Source organism: Lagopus leucura, unplaced genomic scaffold (assembly GCF_019238085.1).
Source record: "Lagopus leucura isolate 7727_CA_CO unplaced genomic scaffold, USGS_WTPT01 Super-Scaffold_100012, whole genome shotgun sequence".
Lineage (NCBI taxonomy): Eukaryota > Metazoa > Chordata > Aves > Galliformes > Phasianidae > Lagopus > Lagopus leucura.
In genome coordinates, this window is record NW_024962267.1 from 2,162,895 (window position 1) to 2,184,354 (window position 21,460).

The window sequence follows — 21,460 nt, forward strand, 5'->3', positions numbered from 1 at the left end:
ACTCCTCAACACTGATCTGTAAACAGTTCAGAACTGCTCATGCCTCGCAGTGAATGTGCTGGAAAAATATCTTCTATTTTATTCATTACCCTTGAAAAAGAAAAGATGTTATTGTATTACATGTGACATTTTTATACATTTTTTTTTGTTTTGTTTATGCCAAACTACCTTGAAAAGTATTAATAAAATTTTAAATGTTACCACCAACAGTCAAGCTGCAAAGGAAAATGGTTTATTCTGAAATAAAAGCAAATGAAAAAAGCAACTTCCTCTTGGTTGATAATTACTGTATTTAAGGAAGATGTCCCACAGAAGTTTCTGTGCAGGTATATTCTTTTGCATTGTATGTGACTATTTATGTTGCCCTAATTTTGTGTGTGTGTGTGTGTTTATATTTTTAGCGCTTTTTTTATGAGGGAGGCTAAACAGTAATTAAGAGGTGCAGGATGAAAAGATGGCACAGTCAGTGCTGGTACCACCAGGACCTGACAGCTTCCGCTATTTCACAAGAGAATCACTTGCAGCTATTGAACAACGTATCAATGAAGAAAAAGCTAAAAAATCCAAACAAGAACGCAAAGATGATGATGATGAAGATGGCCCAAAGCCAAACAGCGACTTGGAGGCAGGAAAGACCCTGCCATTTATTTACGGCGATATACCTCCAGGAATGGTATCTGAGCCCTTGGAAGACCTGGACCCATATTACATCAATAAAAAAGTGAGTGTATTGTATCTTTCTGTGAAACTGAAAGAAGATGAAAGTACAGCAGACTCTCTTGGCAGGCTTAGCATTCCCACTGTTAGAGATCAAGTCTTTGCCATTATATTCTGATTTCTTTCTTTGGCAGAAATCTCAATTGTAAGAACAGAAGTTAGAAATTCAAGTTGGTGGAATCCAGTCTGTGGGTAGAAGTGGATTCAGGTTTATTTTAATATATTTGGCATTTCGTTAAAATTTGTAGCTTTCAGTGTTTTATTCACAGGAGAACTATTGAAAAAGTAGCACAAGGGCTATCTTCAGCATGCTATTTTTTCATCAATTGATCTATAAGACATGTGAGTAGCAGATCATTTTGGAGTCCATCTCCAAGGCAGCTAGACACCTTCTCCCTGACTTTCTTCATTGTCACATGGAAGGCTTAGGCTGCATTCTCTTGGATATGCATAAAGGATATGAAAGTATGGAAAAGTAATTTCTCAGGATATGTTGAAGGTGTTTCATTTTCATTCAGTCCGTTCAGTAGAGAACTTGGAACTTAGATACTCTGGGTGAGAAATTTTTCATATCCGCATTTATGTTCCTCGTTGATTGAAACACCAACAAAGGAAGTGTTTGACAGAGGCAAATAAATGAAGAGAAGGTAGAAATTCCTCTTGTAGTGTCCAGAAAGTCTCATGTAGTTTTAAATATACTTTATAGACATGTTCATTTAAAAAAAAAAAAAAAAGAGGAAAAAGTAAGAATACAAAAAATAAGAACACGCACGGTAAAACCCAGCAACAACTGTGTGGCCAAACACAATAGTGCTAAACTGTAGACTGTTACCCATCTGGCCATGGGTTTCCTCCAGAATTCCATTCCTTCAGCTTTTGGCATAACATTTTTTGTATTATTTTTGTACTATCAGTAAACATGGAAGAATTTTTAGGAAAAAGAAAAACTGAATTAAGCAAAAAATAATAATAATTTAAATATTTTTACTACAAGAATTAAGGATATGCTAAACAGAGACAACAGCTTTAAAATAAATCATCTCTACCTTAAGTGTTCATTGCAGAATTTCCAAAACTCAATTGATTTATGGAGAATTGTGACTTAAATTTGAAAATTAGGTTTCCAACTAAATATTTCTTTCTACCTAGTTTACTCGAGTGGGTAATCCTGTGGAAGACCAGAAGTAAGGCAGAAGAAATTTGGGTCCAAATGTTGATTCCTTTCCTTCCTCCTTTCCCAGTTCCACAGTAGTAAAAATCTAAATCTGGTGCTGGAGATCTTTAAGTTATCATTATCATGATTTGGAAACCAGAAAAGTACTTCTGGAATTCTCCGTGCAAATGAAGTACAGTCCTGAATTTCTTGCCCCTGAATTAGGCATATATAGCAGTTGTCTTGTTCTTTTGCAAAAGCATAGCTTCTAGGTTTCTAGCTCAAGACATGAGACCCCAAATTACATATTTTGCAATCATAATTTCTTCTGGTATTTTTCTTGGTGCTCTTTGTATATTTTTGAACATTCCTACTTGTGTATTTAGGTCAGATTGCATTTTAATTTTTCAATTTGTCTTGGTAAGCCAGCATTGCTCAAATGATGTATCATCAAATGTTGTGTCAGAGCAAAGGAAACGGAAGACATGAAAAACTGATTTTGGAACAGAGTTTCTAAACTCAAGGGAGAATATTAAGAGAGTTGAAAAGCAGTGGTAGAAAAGATTCCACTTTAGAGATGAATTCTTTCTCCTTTACAGTTAAGAACCTAAGTATGGTCTGAGAATCAACATGTGTCTGTGTATCTGAACATATGTTTCATTTGGAAGAGCTAAAGTTTATGATTCCAAGCACGGGGAGGACTTGTGTTTCCTGGATTTCATCTGCTGCATTTGGCACACCTTCTCAGAAAGTAGAGTCTTTGAAAACACTGCCCTCTGATTCCAGCTGAGATAGGTGATAGCTCCTGGCAGTGCTCCAGCTTTTTTTATGGGTTATGTCCCTTCAGGCTTTTTACAGCTGTCACAATGGTAGGTAGATCCTCATATCTTCAGCGAGAGTGAACTTTCACCCATGTTTGGAAAGAAAATAGAAATAGATAGGAATTTACCCAAATGCGTGGATATCTAAATAATTTTTAAAAGCACTGCATGTTAAATAAACTCTTTATATTTCTTTCTCAGGCTTTAAGAATACTGTTACATTTATATATAAATAAATATTTTATATATATATGCATATATAATGCTGGCAGTATACACAAATCATTGCTAAACCATGGAGAGATAGTGAAAATACGTAGATTATTGAATTCTGTATTAGGTAAAAGTAAAGTGTGGTGTAAGAAAAGTAGACAGAGTTGCAGGTATGAAGCTCTCGCATGAAATAGTTACAGGGAGAAGCAATATGTTTATTATTTCTTGAATTACAGTGAAAACTATCCACGTATTTATGTTATGACCAAAAACTGGTTATTGAACACTTGCAATTTCCTTTACACTATTTCACTTTTGAAAACCATATCACTCCATGGTACTATTGCCTTAGTACTTCTATGGTATGATAATTAATTCTGGCTATTTGATTAAGGAAATACTGATGGTTTCATGAGGTTTTTTTTTTTTTTTTTTTTTTTAATATTACATGCACCAGTAGATATATTATAAGCTATAGAATGTATTTTAGCGCCTCAATGTACCTGTCTTTATTTTCTAGCTAGCAATATCAGGATTGCTTATGATTTCTAAATAAATTCTTAAAACATTTTAATGCAATTCCATTGTATGTGAACTAGACAAGGGGATTCTGATTCTGAGATGGGCAAAGTGGGAAATGCAAATAGAAGAGTTTGACCATATGTGGTTAATGATGGAATGAAAATGATTCAGAGTTTGACCTTATAAACTGTAACTTGTTGGTGTCTTTTAAATGTAATTTTTAATTCTGTGTTTCTTTTTCCAGACCTTCATAGTATTGAATAAAGGGAAGGCAATATTCCGATTCAGTGCCACCTCTGCCCTGTACATGTTAACTCCTTTCAATCCTCTTAGAAAAATAGCTATTAAGATTTTGGTACATTCATATCCTTTTCAAGTGGTCAGTCTAAAGCTGTTGTCAATGAGATGTTGCTTAGTACTTAAATCATTCACTGGCACGTGTGCATGGTTGATATGATCTGTAGTGCTTTGTCTCTCTTCTTGCTGTTGTTTCTCTCTTCTTTTCCCCTTTTTTGTTTGTTATTGCTGGATCATAATACAGCAACATCAGGAGACAACCAGTCATCTCTGTTTACAATTTCTTCCTCTGTCCTTCATCTTTCACCTCCTTTTTTTTCTTCCTTTCCTCTCATTTTCCATGCAATCCTCAAGCTTTTTTTCATCTTTTCACTTCCACCACATTTTTCACAAACTGCAGGTATATTCCTCTAAATACTTTCAGTTTATCACCAACACCGTATGTTAAAATGAAATCTTTGATCCCAGCTATGTACTTGGTTGAATTTTTAGTGAAAATCTTGTTTCGTTATTCCTTTTCATTTTTTGATTCAGATCCAAAGCTAGTTTGATAGAACAGCTTAGGTTTCTTATTTGCATTCTCAGCCCTATGTAGCTGTCTATTCCTTCATTGTTATTGCTTTATGCACTTGTAACCTTATAAACTTTTACTTCTGTCTATGTAGGTTGGATTTTCCACATTATTGGTAGAAATTTATAAAGCTAAGTAGTCATAATGACAAACCTATCACTTTGTCTTTCTCAGTATTTTGGTATATGAATAAAATAGGCATCCTCACTGTTGTTGGGATTTCCCAGTTCCACTGTGATAAAAATCTAAATTTGGTGCTGGAGATCTTTAAGTTATCATTATTGTGGTCTGATCCCAGATACTGATAGAGGGTCATTGAGGGCTTTGACTTCAGTAAATCTGATTACTTAGGAAGCATATACAAATGTTTGCACCCTGATATTTCACAAGAGTCTAACACAAACACATTGAAATCAGTTTGGTTTTGAGTGCTTTTTTTGGTTGTGGGTTTTTTTATTTTCTTGGTGGCATTACATAGAGGGGTCCTAGGATGCCGTAGAATAACCCTTGGAAGGATTCTATTATACTTCTGGTGTAGAAGTTTGATAAATGTGATTGTCTAATAAATGCTGGACAACGTTATCAGTGGCTAGCCTGCAGATGACTTCAAGTCATTCAAAAGGCAACACTATGTAGTCGGTATTCACTTGCTAGTGGTGTCACTACAAATAATTATTTGACAGTTATGTGACACTCCATAGCTTGTAACAAGCAATTAGATGGAGTAATGGAAGATTGTAGAACTGAGATGGTGGTGAATAGTTGGAGTGACCAAAGTCAAAATACTAAAAAACTGTAATATTTTGGGAAGGTATAGTCCAGTTATTTCTCCCTGATGAAAGAGTAGTGAGGATTTTGAGAGGATATTTCATCATAAAGGGCTTTGAAAGCTGATGTAAACATAGACTTGTAAGTACTCATTATGTGCTATGTTTTAAAATAGTGTCTTTTCTCTTGTGCTCTTTTCGATATGAATTGTATAGCAAGAGGCTACCTTCTGATTAAAAGATTTAAGACACTTTCACAGATGTGAAAGATCCAGAGATCTGCTGGCTGTAATGCCATACAGTTCAGAAGTCAGAGGTATTTACCGTTGCTTGAAGTTTTTACTTTATTTTTGGTTAATGTAGACATACAGAGGAAACGTGAGGGGAACATCACAATACTTGCCACACCATAATACTCAGATTTCTAGATTGTAGCAGGATGGAAACCTGCATTTTAGTTAGAGAAATTAAAGCTTTTCTAAGAACAGGCTTTGCTATCTTTCTAATTTTTGGTGATGGTGCCATCATGTGGACATTGTATGCTTCATCTGTGTGATTGGTTTTCATTTTTGTGTTCCTGTTTTCATCTGTAATGTATTAGCCCTGAAATTGAAGGTTTGTAACTACAGAGCAGTTCTGTCAAAATAAGTGAAAGTGTTTATAGCATGGAATTGTTCTAAGATTTTCTTTAGGGTTTTTTGTTTTTTTAGAATAAAATGTGACTTGTTCACTACCACTTTTTATATTACAAAAAATGTAGCTACAAAAAGCAAATGCAGATAAAATAATTTTCTCACAAATTTATCTATTCTCTCTATTAAAATGTGCCAACTAGTTTTCTATATATGTATATATTATAACAAATTTTTGATATGTGCCTAATTTTATGGTGAAAATTAAAGGAAAGAAATGAAGAAAATGTACCTTTCATTGTTTTATATGCAAGAACTAGATGGTATTTGTCTAGATCATCCAATAAAAACACTTTTTTGGTGTTATTCCACTAAATTAGAAGCCACTACATTCAACGTTCACGTTATTATTTAAAAAGAGAAAAAACATCCATGATATTGTTATTTTTTTTCTATATTTTCTATATATTTCGGTTTTTCTAATTTTTAGTGTGTGATTGTCATAGCTTTAAAAAAGTGACTATGAAAGCACTATGCTCAGTGCTTTTCTCTGAGTGTCAGCATTGCAGTGGAGGGATAAATATCTCCTGATACTGGATGTCTGCCAGACCAGGATCTTGTTTGATGTTCTTTTAATGAGATTTTCTGGCTTACATTCCTTAACTCTTAACCCACATTATTCAGCATGCTTATCATGTGCACTATTTTGACCAACTGTGTATTTATGACCATGAGTAACCCTCCTGACTGGACAAAGAATGTAGAGTAAGTGAAATGGATTTTCTTTGAACTATATTCAGTCATCTGAAATAAACTGCTATTAATGATGTTACACTAATAAGGATAACATCTACTGACAGCAGCTACTTTGTAACATGTTTTGAACAGCCATTCAAATGCTAACTTCTTCTGTGTAATACTGAATCAATATATTTTACAATGCTTCCTTCATCAAGGAAAGTTCAATTTGCATTCTCTGCAATCTTAGGTGGGTAGTGTAGGAGCAGGACTCTAGTCTTACAAGTATGTAAAAAGGATGGATGCATTGCAGGAACTGGCATAGATGAAGGGTGCAGTAAAGACAATCTGTTATTGAATGTTTTCTTTTTTAATGAAAAATAAGCTTTTTCAAAAGTGTTTCACTGACTGGCTAGTCCTCCCATGGGAAATAGCAGCTAGAAAGAGAAAAGTTCCAATCTGGCATCAACCCCAGTCATCAATATGCACAAAATGCATATTTTGTGATTGTTCCAAGGCAGTGCAAAATAATGCTCTTTATGATGCTTCATGTAGTAACATCTTATGCTTCTGATGCAACTTCACTTCAATCTGATTTGGATGATAAGTACATGTTTAATCTTCAGTAATCAACAACGAAATCATAGGACAATTAAAGTCAGTGTAGGCATTCTCATTTTGAATTACGTATGAACATATGTGTATTCAGGATATCTAGCATATAATATTCACGAATAAATATAGCTGGCTTGAATATTTATTCATGTCACATTGTGCCCTGGTGTGTGGGAAAAAGTTTTTTGCTTTTTCTTAGTGACTGAACTGAAAAATATCATACAGGAAAATTGGTTTCAGGTTAATTGCGTCTGAAAACCAGTGTGAGCCTTTTAAGCAGTTTAGCTTGAAACAGTCTGTTTTACCTTCTTTTCCATTAAAAATATAAATGAAACTAGATTTCAAAAAGGTGTCATTTGGAGATAGAGAATTGAAATGACTCAGAATGCCAAAATTAAGCATTTATACTTTTTGTATTTCAGCAAACTTTATTTAGTCAAAAAAAGCACTAAATTTCATTGGAATCTGTAAAAAGTTTTGATTGGTCTTGCACAGGATTTTGCATCTGAAAACATTGATTTTGTTCCAGTACTATGCTTCTCTAGCTAAGGGTGAACTACTGGCTACAGCTACTCTAACAAAGTGAATGAGGGCTGATGTGATTTGACACATTGCCAGATCATGGTACTCTATAACATTTCAGCATAAAAATAATACTGAAGAAATTAATATTAAGACTGGAAGCAACTTCTGAAATCATGACTTTATAAGTTTTTTCTTGTAACGTAGAATTAGTTGGACATAAATATGTACCAATGAAGTACAGGGAATTTTGCAACTGACTCATTAGCATAGGTTATAGCATTTGAAACTCAATTTATGGATTGTTATGTAGTCTTTTAATCAAAGTTTGATTCTTCTTCTTTAAGGAAGAAATTCTACGGATGTTTGAAGCTGGTTATATCTATTAAATTCTTATGCTTCTCAAAGAGTAGAAAATGGGAGTAAAGAGCATACTGAATAGGGATGACATGAGTATGTTTCTATAAACTCTATCTTGCGTATTTTCCTCAGATACACATTTACTGGAATTTATACCTTTGAATCACTTATTAAAATTCTTGCAAGGGGCTTCTGCTTAGAAGATTTTACATTTCTTCGAGACCCGTGGAACTGGCTAGATTTCACTGTCATTACATTTGCGTAAGTCTTCTGTTTATTTTGGTTTGTTTTTTGTTGTTTTTTTTTAAATCTTTCAGACAGGATGAACTTAGTGACTAAAAATTGCCTGATATTTTGTCAACCAGAACATTTGGAGCCTGGACTTCCTGCAGTTTCAATATGTTTCTTCTACCTCTTTTACACATTTTAGTATTTCTAACTGAGCATGTGCTGCAGAGGCCAACGTGGTGTGTCAGCCCATTAGGATTGTGAATGCCATCAGCCTGAACTGTTCATATCCTGTCTTCTTTCTGCATATCAGAATTAAAGGAATCATTTTGACTTTCTACTAGAAGCTGACAAAATTAGGTTTCAAAAACAAGTCAGTGTGGCTTATTTTGATAAATTAATTTAATTTTACAATCAGAAGGACATTTATAACACAGGCAAAATACAGTGAACGGTGAAAAGGTCTTTATCAAAGACCCAAGCAATAAGGATAAAATCTGCCTCAATTCTGAGTAACTGTGATTTAATCCTACAGGTATGTAACAGAATTTGTAAACCTAGGCAATGTTTCAGCTCTTCGAACTTTCAGAGTATTGAGAGCTTTGAAAACTATTTCTGTAATCCCAGGTAAGACGTAGTTGGTGTGAGGTGTTAGGCCCCTCGTTTCTCCAACTGTTACTTGTGTGCTGTCATTGTGTTTGTGTGTGAACTCCCCTATTACAGATATGTGACAGAGTTTGTGGACCTGGGCAATGTCTCAGCGTTGAGAACATTCAGAGTTCTCCGAGCTTTGAAAACAATATCAGTCATTCCAGGTGAGAGCTAGGTTAAACACTGAGGCTGACTGTTGTTCCACAGAGGCTATACTCACGTTTTTGAAGCATAAGCCTTGTTTGTTACACATTTTTAATAAAATAAAAAAGCAGGAATCAAGACTTCATTTAAATTGATTTTTGCTTTTTTTACTTAGCTGCATTTTCTTTTTAAAAGTCAGCCTTTGAGTTTAACAAACACTTGCATGAGATATTTGCAGTAAACAGCCTATGTGATTTGCATCTTACGACATCAAGCTTTTCTTTATATGTTTTAACTGTAAGTTAATTTTAAGCTTTCATATTGATGCAAATTTTCTCATTTATTGCAGGCACTCGATATACAACTTTAACTGAGTTTCAAATGTCATGTATAAAAAATTAAATTCTAAAGGATAGCATGGGCCTTGCATGGGGAATTATTTTAAAGATGTCTTTCTTCTCCAAACCATCAGCCCTCTCATATCAGAAGTTATCTTTAAAATATGAATTCATTACAACTTTATAACAGGTTTATAAATGCAGAACAATTTTAAATGGTTCATGTAAGAAAGGTTTGGGCAAGAAGCATCAGCAAAAGCAAACTTTCCTATGTAGGGTGGAGGTATAGCATGAATAATAAAATCACTTGTTTTGGCATAAAGAATATGTTTGGGGTAAGATCTACTTTTATTTCTGTACACTCTAAAATAAGCATAAACTTACAGCTTTTCATTCATCTTCACAAGTAATCAATATTTTAACAGATACTGTTGTATCACAAACATTAGACTCATTTAGTTATCATTTTGCATGAAATCTTTATCAGAAAAATTCACATGAGTTTGTATGTGTTTAGTATCTGCTTAGTATCATAATAAAGATCCTTCCTCTTTGCAGGCTTGAAGACTATCGTGGGAGCCCTAATTCAGTCTGTGAAGAAGCTCTCGGATGTTATGATCCTGACTGTGTTTTGTCTGAGTGTATTTGCACTAATAGGGCTGCAGCTGTTCATGGGCAACTTGAGGAATAAATGCCTACAGTGGCCTCCAGACAATTCTACTTTTGAAACAACTGTTATTACCTACTTTAATAGCTCTTTAGGTGAAAATGGTACATTTATTAATACAACAATGACAATATTTAACTGGGATGAATACATAGAAGATAAAAGTAAGAATCCATTATATCAACTACTTCATTGTTTTTTTTTCTGAAAAAATTTTGTGACAGATTTTGTGACAGACAAAAACATATGAATATATTTTCATTTAAAATGGTGTAACCTATCCAAAAGGCATAAAAGCACTCATAGTTTTAGCAGTTCAGATTCATTAAAAAAACACACCTTGCGTATTAAATAAAGCAACCATCATACTGTAGTTTAACATAATATTGTACTGGATACCTATGTATATATATATATATATATATATATAACCTTCTACTGATTATGATATTTGCAGAAAATCCTAAAGCTTGGAAGAATATGAATATTGAATCTGATCCTTGTATCCCTGAAAATTAGGAAGCCTCAGTTTAACACCTAAATGCTTTTGGATTAAAGCATCATAAACTACCTTATAATCTTTTAATATACTTATCATCTCAGCATGCTAGTAGTATCTTAGAAATCCAGGCTTGAAAAAGATTTTGGATGATAACCCATCCTTAAAAATCTCTGGAAAAGATCCTTTCTCCTCCTTTCTTTTCCTCTGCTTTCCTTTCCTCTCTGTTGACATAAATCCAAGTGCTTTCAGACCAGCTTATCAGTTGTAAAGGTCATTCTACATTTTGATCATCTTCTCTCCTAGCTTGATATCTTCAGAATACTTGATGTTATTTTTTTGTATTATTTCATGGCTTGAGTTGTTAATGAAATTTGCTATAAAACAGATTAAGGATCTTTAAAAAAGGATCTTTATTTGCTTCAGAAGGTGTCATGTGTAAGTTGTCTCTGGGGCTATTATCCTGTTAGTAAGTTGGCAAAGGAGAAGAGAGGAATGGTTTTATGTATGCCATATATTTGATAAATTTGTATTGACTATTACTTTATCATTATCTTGTTATTTAAAAATTGATATATATATATACATGTATATATTTTTTCTAAAATACTGCGCTGACAGTTGAGCTGAGCTGATTTAATAGTTTATCTGGATCCTTTGCTTATGAGCTGTGGCACATAGGAATGTGAATTACACGCATAATTTTTAAAATCCATCTCGGTGCCTGTCTGCATTTTTACACTCATGATGAGTGCAAGTAAATCTCTCACAGGGAATAACTATATGAGCACCTAAATACCTGCAAACCTATTGTCTCTTAACTGATGTCAGGGAATAGACTGCAGATGTAGAAGTGATGTGCACATTCTCTCTCTTTAAAATAGGCACATTTTTTGCTATCTCCATCATATACTGGTAGTGTAGAGTAGAAAAAGTCCTTATGAACTGGTTGCAATTCCTTGCTTGTCTCTTTAGTGTTAGCCCTGGGATAGTTCATGCCAGCTAACCTAATCCATGCCAGCTGGCGGTGAATCTCAAGGAACCATCTGCTTTCCGGGGAACAGCCAGAGCATGCCTAATTTTGGCAACTTCAGTTTAATATGTCACCCGACCCAAAATTTCCACTAGAGATTCCCATTTTTTTTTGCCTTATAAATCTCAAACAAGCAATTGATGACAAACTGATTTTTCCTTTTTACATCACAGCAGAAAAGAGAAAGGGTGGGAGAGGGTCGGAAAGCAGAATAGCAGGAGAAGGAGGAGAGAGAGAAAGAAAGGATGTTCCAAGGATTTTTTAGTCTTCCATCTCACTCACTGAATTAATTTTGAACCCTGTTATAATAGTTAGCAGTGTTCTGTTCAGTAATTCTGTTAGTTTAACAGAATGTAGATTTTTCAAGTACAGTCTTCTGTAACAGGATTACATTGATTATTTTTCTTGTACAATGAAAGCTTGATTTCTCCTCCACTGTCTTGATCTCAAGTCAAGATCTAGTTAAAAATTTATTGTGCATGTTGTTATGTGCAGTGCTTTCATGCTGCAAACACTTGCATGATTTTTCAAGTAATATTCAAGTATGTAATTAATAATTATAAGAAGTAACTCTAAGTGATATATATATATAAAATTACATGAACAAAAATCAGGATATTGACTTCATTGTTTTTCTTGCTTTCCTGGTATTTGTTTATTCATTTGCTGACATATACAATTTATTAACCCAATAGCTGTATCTTATTCATTTGTATAGGTTACTGAGAATTACATATACCATATACAACTGCCTTTCTATTCTCTAAAGAAGGACCAACTTTAAGACTCTACAAAACATCATTTTCCTGTCAAATCAGTACTTCTCTTTTTTTTTTTCTTCTTTTTTTTTTTTTCTTTTCTGATCATCATATATCACAATTAAACTGTTAGCTCTGCTTATTTCCTTAAAGTGTAAAAGTTTTAATCATAGCTCAAATTCCTTAGGTCTTTTTCATAATCTTTTTCCTTTTTTAAAAAAAAACAGATCATTTCTACTTCTTGGAAGGACAAAATGATGCTCTGCTGTGTGGCAATAGCTCAGATGCAGGGTAAGAAAATCATTTTTCATATTGTGTGAAGAAAGAAAGCTACTTAGAATTGCTCAGGTGGCTAACTAAAGTATCAGCTGTACCATAGAGTTCCAAATTACCAACATTGTAGGATATGAAACTATACCTAAATGTAACCATCTACGTGATTTGAATTTACCCAGGCAATTTCTTCAGCACCTTAGACTAATTTTGTAAGGTAATCTCATGAATACTGTGTGCATAAAAGTTACTGCCAGCCAGCTGACAATTTACTATTAGCTGTGCTAGATGGCAATCTTCTCTTGTGCTGATGGAGATGTGCTGATAAGAAAAATTGCAGGGAAGGATAGATTACTATTAGCTATATTATTATAGCAATGAAATATTAGTAGGAAATGGAATTAAAAATTGAAAACCACTAGGATTTTTTATCTTAGGTATGTAGAATAAAGTTTTACTTGTTCAAAATTTTGCAGCTAGTACTCCTGATCAATTTTGTGATTTTTACAGTATATCGTAATCTAGAGTAGTTGTTAAAAATAGCATTTCCTCTTCTTTTGTAGTCAATGTCCAGAAGGATATATATGTGTGAAAGCTGGTAGAAACCCCAACTATGGCTACACAAGTTTTGATACATTCAGTTGGGCATTCTTGTCACTGTTTCGATTGATGACTCAGGACTTTTGGGAGAATCTTTACCAGCTGGTGAGGACTTACTAAAATAAACAGCACCATCACCAATACCATTACTACATAGTATTTGCATAGTTCTTTTCATTCACATGTACCTGAGATATTTGGGACACAAATCATCTTTTATTTCATATATGTAAGTTATCTAAAACAATAGGGGCCTTAGATTTCTGTGTGCTTCTCAATACATAATAAGAAATAATTGTTAAGAATTACTGTTTCCTTTTCGCAAATGAGTAAATGAACTTGTTAATGCTTCTTGCCCAAATATGTTGCAGATAGATGCTAGCTAAATTGATTTGCAGTCTAGTAGAAATATGTTGTCTCTGACGTCTTGTCCCTGAAATACATACATCCTTAACCCGAAGGAGTGTCATGTTGTGCAGGATGTCATACTGTATGCTGCATTGTTTTTGTGGCACTGTAGTTTGGGTCTGATAAGACAAGAAGGTAAGATACTGACTAGCAGCCCCATTACTATTAAAGTAGTTTAATGGTTTAAAGGCTATGATAAAAAGTTATAATGGAGGCAGCAACTCCTATAAGAGATTTTCATTAGTAGAAGTTCTGAACTATTTAAATTACTGAATCATAGTCAGCTGTGCCATGGCAGACACAAAACTTGGATTTTTGCACATATAGCTACGATGTAATATTAACTAGTTGTATGTGGAAAAATTAACATAATCTTCTTGTGATAAAACAGAAATTTTACAATGTATTTCTATCTATACAATAGATGCTACCAGATTATGTAACAGTGTGTAAAAGTCTTCTAAAATCTTTATTATCTCTTTTCCCAGACACTACGTGCTGCTGGGAAAACATACATGATATTTTTTGTTTTGGTCATTTTCCTGGGCTCTTTCTACCTGATTAATTTGATCCTGGCTGTGGTTGCCATGGCCTATGAAGAACAAAATCAAGCAACCATGGAAGAAGCAGAACAGAAAGAAGCAGAATTTCAGCAAATGCTGGAACAACTGAAAAAGCAACAGGAAGAAGCTCAGGTATCCTTTTAAAGTAAAACTGCCTTTTCCACTCATGATTGCAATTGGATGTTCACATATGGGAATAGTTTCAGTCACCCACTCCCAAATATTACCACCTATCTTATATATTCTTTCATTTTCCAAAAGATTTTTAAAATTTTAGGTAGCACTTCTTCTGTGGTCTTGAGTAAACTTGAACTCCTGGGCTATAGTGACCATGCTGTAATTGAGTTCCTGCTCTGGAGTGACATGAAACAGGCAAAAAATAAAATTGGAAAGCTAAACTTCAGAAAAGCAAAATTCCAGCTCTTCAGGGCATTAGTCAACAAAACATTTTGGGAAAAACATCATTGTTGTCATGGGCAAGGGGCGAAGCAGAGCTCACAGATCTTCTAGGAGGCTTTCCTCAGGGTACAAGAGCTCTCCATCCACAGGTGGAGCAAGTCAAGAAAGGAAGGCAAGAGACTGGCATGGCTGAACTGGGACCTGCTAGTCAATCTGAAGAGCAAGAAGAAAATGCACAGGCAATGGAAAAAGGGATAAGTACTGTTGGGAAGAATTAAGGAAGCTGTGAGGTTGTGTAAGGATGGTGTGAGGAATGCCAAGGCTCAACTTGGACTGAACTTGGCAAAGGATGCCAGATAGAACAAGAAAGGCTTCTACAGGTACCTCAACCAGAAAAGGAAAGGTCTGGAGGGCATATGCCCCTAGTGAGCAATACAGGCAATCTGGTAACAACAGACAAGGAGAAGGCTGAGGTACTTCACAACTTTTATGCCTTGGTCTTTTCTGATAACTGCTCTCCACGCAGCCCTCAGACATCACCAAGCTGTGGGATGCAGATGACACACAAGAGGGATGGGATGCTATCCTGAGGGGCCTATACAAGCTTGAGCAGTGGGCCCAGGTGTGTCTCATGAGAGTCAACAAATTCAAATGCAAGATCCTGCACCTGGGTTGAGGCAACCCCCAGTACCAGTAGAAGTTTGGGGATGAAAGGACTGAGGGCACTTCTGCTGAAGAAGACCTGGGGGCACTGATGGATGGGAAACCATACATGAGCCAGCAATGTACCCTCTCAACCCAGAAAGCCAACTGTATCCTAGGCTGCATCAAAAGAAGCATAGCCACCAGGGCAAGAGAAGTGATCCTGCTCTTCTACTCCGTGCTGGTGAGACCTCACCTGGAGTACTGTGTCCAAATATGGAGTCCTTAGTACAGGAGAGGTGTTAGCCTGTATGAGCACATCCAGAGAAGAGCTATGAAAATGATCCACAGAATGGAATACCTCTCCTATGAAGACAAGCTGAGAGCTGGGGCTCATTAGCCTGGAGAAGGCACTGAGGTGACCTGATAGAAGCCTTTCAGTATCTAAGGATACTGGAGGAGCTACAGGAAAGAAGGGGACAGACTCTTCAGCTGCGTCTGTGGTGACATGACAAGGGGAAATGGTTTCAAGCTCAAAGAGGGTAGATACAGATTAGATATAAGGAAAAAATCTTTTACAGTGAGGGTGTTGAGGCAATGGAACAGGTTGCCTTGGAGGCTGGATAAGGCCCTGAGTAGCTGATGTAGCTGTGGTGTCCCTGTTCACTGCAGAGAAGTTGGACTAGATGGCCTTCAGAGGTGCCTTCCAACTCTTAAGGATTCTATGATTCTATCATTCTATGATAACTACTGATGAAAAAGAACCATTAAGGTAAAATTTCAAATTGGAGATAGAAATTGTTTCATTTAGTGTGAGAGTGAACAAATGATTTAACAACAAGTTGCCTGGAGATATTGTGGAATCTGCTTACTTGGAGATAACTTGAAAATGAACAAAAGCTGTCTGTACATGGTCCTGGGTAGCCTGTTTCAGGTGACTCTGTGCTGCAGAGTTCGACAAGATGACCTCAAGAAGTCCTTTCCAACCTCAGCTATTCTGTGATTTTGAAAACGGAGACAGGGGAAAATTATAGTTCCTGTATAGTTCCTGATAAACTAGTTTCAGTGAAATGGGATCAGTGCTTTTACTTAAAATTCTTTTTTTTTTTTTTTTTTTTTTTTTTTAGGAATATCAATAAATAGCAATCAAATAGTGAGTATGTGTACTTATATAAATGTTGTAAATTGCATATGTGCTTATTTGTACATACAGGCAGCAGCAGCAGCTGCAGCAGCTGACTCGAGAGATTATAGCGGAGTAGGTGGAATAGGTGGATTCTCTGAAAGTTCTTCTGAGGCATCCAAACTGAGCTCGAAGAGTGCTAAAGAGAGAAGGAATAGAAGAAAGAAAAAAAAGCAAAAAGAACAAGCTGAAGGTGAGAAGGATGAGGAAGAATTTCGGAAATCCGAATCAGAGGACAGCATCAAAAGAAAAGGCTTCCGATTTTCCATTGAGGGGAATAGACTGACATATGAAAAGAGATTCTCTTCCCCACACCAGGTACCATAGTATTATTAAATGTCTAGTCATCATAGAAACAAATGCCTATAGTGTAGTTTGGTCAGTTCTTGCAAGGTGATTCATTTAATCTTAAAAATCTGACCAGGTTAATACACACAATCAAAGATGAAACTGTGTGAATTAGAGAGATTTTCTTGAATTTATCTGTGAAAAATCAAAATAAGATGTATTAATTAGAATGAGTTGTATTTGCTGATTTTGTTAATGAAAATGAGCTCATCAAGATAGCATGAACAGTGGCTTCAAAAAAGGAATTTCATGTTTTCAGTTGGACTTGTGCTACATTTAGGGTGTAAGGGCTTTGGAATTAACATAAACGTTTACCTGAAATATGGCAAGTTAATTGAGACCTTTAATTGTGTAATCTTAAAGGTGGAAATATATGTGGCACTGTGTCCTCGCATTTGTTCTCCTACATTTATACACCAGTGACACAAGAAGAGTACCATCTGCATCTCCCATCCAGATATTTATTTCATTTGATAGCTTTATCATGTCATACTTAATAAACTTTTCAGGAGCTTCTCTTCATTTGCCTGCCTCAGACTGTCTTCTCAGCAACTCAGATCTCATTCTCCCATCCGTTCTGTCCTTTCTCTTCCCCTTTGTGTAACTTATGCCTCAACTCTTCCTTTTATCTCCACCTTCTTGATTCTCCCTGATCTTTATGAATTGCTATCCTTTTTAGCCACTATTACTAAATTCCTTCCTTCATTTTTTATCCTCTTCTATTCCTATCTCTGGAAAGCCTATTTCATCTCTTTAAAAAGTCACACGCATTCATGTCCTTTGCATGTATCATTTTCTCCAGCTCCCACTCTCAGAGAAGCTCAAACCTCTTCATCTGTTATACTCTTATTAAGGACTTTCCTCTTTTGATCAGACTGTGGTGGGAGTGTAATGTTTCTAGACTGTCATTTCTACCAAGTTAACTGTCCTTCCTCTTCCTTCCTAACATACTTTTTTCATAGCACTGCCTCCACTTTTTTTTTTCTTGGTCTGCCACTGTTTTATGCTGTTAATTGTCTGACTAACCACTGTCAAGATTTCATTGCTGAATTTAATTCATGATTCATTCTGTTCCATATACAAAATTTCACATTTATATCTATTGATTTCTACTTCATGTTGGAGTCTCATCTGATCCCTTAGGTGCATATTCTTACTCATGCCTTCATTCAAACTGCAGCCTTATTCAGCTGCAATTCAGTTCATCCATCTGTTGAGAAATGGAGCATACCTCATCCAATTTCCTTCTCTTGCTTTTTTCATTTCAAAATTCATATACAGCTATGTAGTATGATAGTCTAGTGATCCCCTCCTCTCTGGTTTTCCAATCCTAGCTCCTTTCCACTCTGAGTTTTAGCTACCACGCTCAACAGAAATTCAACTCACTACAGTTTTTAATAACCTTTTCCTAGACAAAATGCAGGTTTATATTGTATCTTTAACATCTTCCTTGACATTTCACTTTCCTTCAGTGTGACTGACTATTATGTTTTCTTGAAAACTTAGTCTTCCTAACATAGTTTCGTCCCCTCTCAGTTCTGGTTTAGTTGTGCTTTAGAAGATCTTTTTACCGCTTTGACAGTTTCCTAAGGGATTTCCACAAGGCCCTGTTGCAAGTTCCTTCTTTTTCTCTGTCTCCTTTTTTCCCCAATTCTACTCTAGACCACAACTGCAAACTATTTTTAACTTAGACTTATTTCCATGTCTCTATTAATGCTGCAAGAATATTGTTGCAAAGAGCACAAAGGTATCTCATTGTTATTACCTAATCTTCCAGTTAACATATCGACCTATAGACGTTTTCAATACTGTAAAACATACTGTGCTTAAAGCTCTTCCCAACCTACTTTGACTTTCAGTAAGCAAATCAAGTCCCAACTTTAACTGACCCATGACAGCATCCATACCCTCCTGTTAATTTTTCAAGTGAGTTTCTTTGAACTCTTTCTGGTATGCTGCCCCTCATGCTTGGAAGACGTTCCTGTGAGTTTCCACAGAACACTTCATTACTTTCCTCAAATTCCTCTTTAAAACTCTCTTTTACCATGCTGCCTACAGAAAGCTTGACAGGGAAGTGACTTCAGGTGAGCTAAGACCACTGTTTATCATACTCATCAATTTTGCCTACTCATATTCCCTCTCTTCGTATCCATCTGTTGTGTTATACTTAGATAGCAGAGTGCCTTTTTGTTCTGCATTTTGCAATGCCTGGAATAATGGGCTTGAATCCATAAAAATAAGTTGCGAAAAAGAAACAAAGACATTGCTTTGTTATGTACCAGCTCTGCTGTTCATAGAGGGTGAAGTCAGATGATAAAATCAAATCTTTCAAGTCAGGAGAATCACTGACGTGAATTAAAGTTAAGCACATAACATAATTGCAAGATTAGAACTTTATTATGACTGATCCTGAGAAGATCTACCCGTAGCAGAACATATACTCACAGGAGTAAAATGATGAAGACTAGTGAGGATATTCATGCAAAATTACATGTACACCTTTGCATATTCAGGATAGCTAACACTTTCAAAAAGAAATGAAAACCATATAGTGAACTACTTGACGAGTGCTTGCAAAAATATGTACGTTGTTGTAAACTGGGCAGTATTTGGGAGCTATGTCTGTGTGCAGACTGACTCAATGGAAATTCAAAGAAAATTTTATTCAACCTGTCAGACTTGTCCCAGCTAGGGATAAATAGTAGCTAGATGTGCTTATACAATTTATGAACAGTTGATAATAAAACAGGCAGAATGGCAGAGGAAGCAATTCTGTTGAGCAGTTTCTTTTAATCAAATTAAACCAGTCAGTATCATATAAATAATGTAGTAAAATAACGGTCTATGTCTGTCACTTATGTGCTCTTTGTTTAATACCCAAAAGGAAGTGTGTTAAGGGGGTGTTGTACTAGTTCATTTCTTTGTAGATTATCTTACCCTTTAAGACATATTAGCACTGTGTTTTTCCCTGTAAGAAGTCATTACGTCTAAAAGAATTTTCATCTGATAATTGCTGTTTTTATTTGCCTACAGTCTTTGCTGAGCATTCGTGGCTCCTTGTTTTCCCCAAGGCGCAACAGCAGAACAAGTCTTTTCAGCTTCAGAGGTCGAGCAAAGGATGTAGGATCTGAAAATGACTTTGCTGATGATGAGCACAGCACTTTTGAAGACAATGAGAGCAGAAGAGATTCTCTCTTTGTTCCTCATAGACATGGTGAACGGCGCAACAGTAACATTAGTCAGGCCAGTAGGTCATCCAGGACGGTACCTCCTCTTCCAGTGAACGGGAAGATGCACAGCACTGTGGATTGTAATGGAGTAGTTTCTTTAGTCGGTGGGCCTCCAGCTCTGACGTCACCTGCTGGACAGCTTTTGCCAGAGGTGATGATTGATAAAGCAACCACTGCTAGCAATGTAAGAAAGTCTGCAATAGCTCAGGCATGGTGTCCTCTCCCTGTATAATCAACTACTGTTTCTACAAAGCCTAGTAACTTGGAAATAATTCCCACTTTGTCCATGCTCCTTTCATATATTCCAGTTCAAAGTTGAAGCAGAAACTGAAGCTGTCTAGCTCTCATTAATTAGATATGTGTAAATGTATATTAGGTCACTGGGAATTAACAAGATAGCAGTAAGCCATTAAATAACTTGGTTCACTATGGTAACTGAAGAAGTTCTGTATTTGTATATCAACCAATATATCAAAATGAAAAAATAATTATAAAGAAATTACTTAATGGAATATATTAAATGAGTATTTAATCTCCTGCTGACCGTACATTATATTTTTGATATAATACTGTATGATAAGACAACTTACATGAGCTAGAATTCCTATCAAACAGTTAATTTTTTTAGTGATTATTTTGTGTTGACAACATTAATGAATATTTTTCTCTTATTTTGTTTGAAAATACGCATTAGAAAATAACATGAGTTATCCTAAAAAAATACACTTATTCTTTGTGCTTTTATAGCTATCTGTGTGGACTACTTTATTGCCTAATAAGAAAGGTATTTATGGTTGAGCTCATTGACAAGCATTATGAAACTTTTTGTAGTTCACAGACTTCTTGAATCTCTTCTAATGTTTCATTCCCAATTCAGCAAAATACTTACAAACACCTTTGCAAAAGAGCAGTCCTACTCACATATCTATTTAGTGAGTTAGGTACACATCATTCTCTTGCAAAATCATAACATAAATGGAGCATCAGGCAGATCACCAGAATGTTTAAAACCATTATATCTTTATAATGATTTACAGTGTTATTCTTATGAAGTGAACATTTGGTAGTCTATTTTATCAGTGTTTTATTTTCAGGGCACTACTACAGAAACTGACTTAAGGAAAAGAAGGTCTAGTTCTTACCATGTTCCTATGGACTACCTAACAGATCCTAGTGCAAGGCAGCGAGCAATGAGTATAGCCAGCATGCTCACAAACACAATGGAAGGTATGTGAAATAGAATTTTTGTAATGCAAGTGCTAGTGAATTCAAAATACACTAATTAGTACTGTTTTTTTTTAATGGAGCTTCAGTGGGCCTAATGTTACAGACAAGGTGAGATTTGTGCCTGGAGACTGTCTTTTTTTTTTTTTTTTTTTTTTTCCTGTATGACTGATATATTTGGAAAAGCAATCCTAAATTTAGGTTCTTTTTAAGTGTTTATGCTTTAGAAGCAAAATTTGAAATATTTTATTCTATATAACTGGATTCCTAAGACATATGTCTACTTTACATCGTATGCGAAGCATTTGATTGTGAATGGTCATTCTATATAGTGAATATTTAGT

At 35.4% G+C, this 21,460-nt stretch overlaps 1 protein-coding gene across 9 annotated transcripts in view; it reads left to right on the plus strand.

The window, feature by feature from the left end:
• The first annotated feature begins 454 nt into the window (after window positions 1-454).
• Window positions 455-21,460, plus strand: part of LOC122181706 (sodium channel protein type 2 subunit alpha) — a 53,187-nt gene continuing 32,181 nt past the window's right edge. Inside the window, exons 1-13 of one of the 9 annotated variants that reach the window (XM_042874350.1) lie at window positions 455-721; window positions 3,671-3,789; window positions 6,369-6,458; window positions 8,061-8,189; window positions 8,692-8,783; window positions 9,848-10,051; window positions 11,846-11,854; window positions 12,474-12,537; window positions 13,083-13,224; window positions 14,016-14,222; window positions 16,345-16,632; window positions 19,696-20,076; window positions 20,987-21,119. In XM_042874350.1, coding sequence (XP_042730284.1) covers window positions 455-721; window positions 3,671-3,789; window positions 6,369-6,458; window positions 8,061-8,189; window positions 8,692-8,783; window positions 9,848-10,051; window positions 11,846-11,854; window positions 12,474-12,537; window positions 13,083-13,224; window positions 14,016-14,222; window positions 16,345-16,632; window positions 19,696-20,076; window positions 20,987-21,119 — 2,125 coding nt within the window. Of the gene's footprint in view, window positions 722-3,670; window positions 3,790-6,368; window positions 6,459-8,060; window positions 8,190-8,691; window positions 8,784-8,879; window positions 8,972-9,847; window positions 10,121-11,845; window positions 11,855-12,473; window positions 12,538-13,082; window positions 13,225-14,015; window positions 14,223-16,344; window positions 16,633-19,695; window positions 20,077-20,972; window positions 21,120-21,460 lie in introns of all 9 variants that reach the window. The other 8 variants (XM_042874353.1, XM_042874347.1, XM_042874349.1 and 5 more) reach the window with 8 other exon arrangements.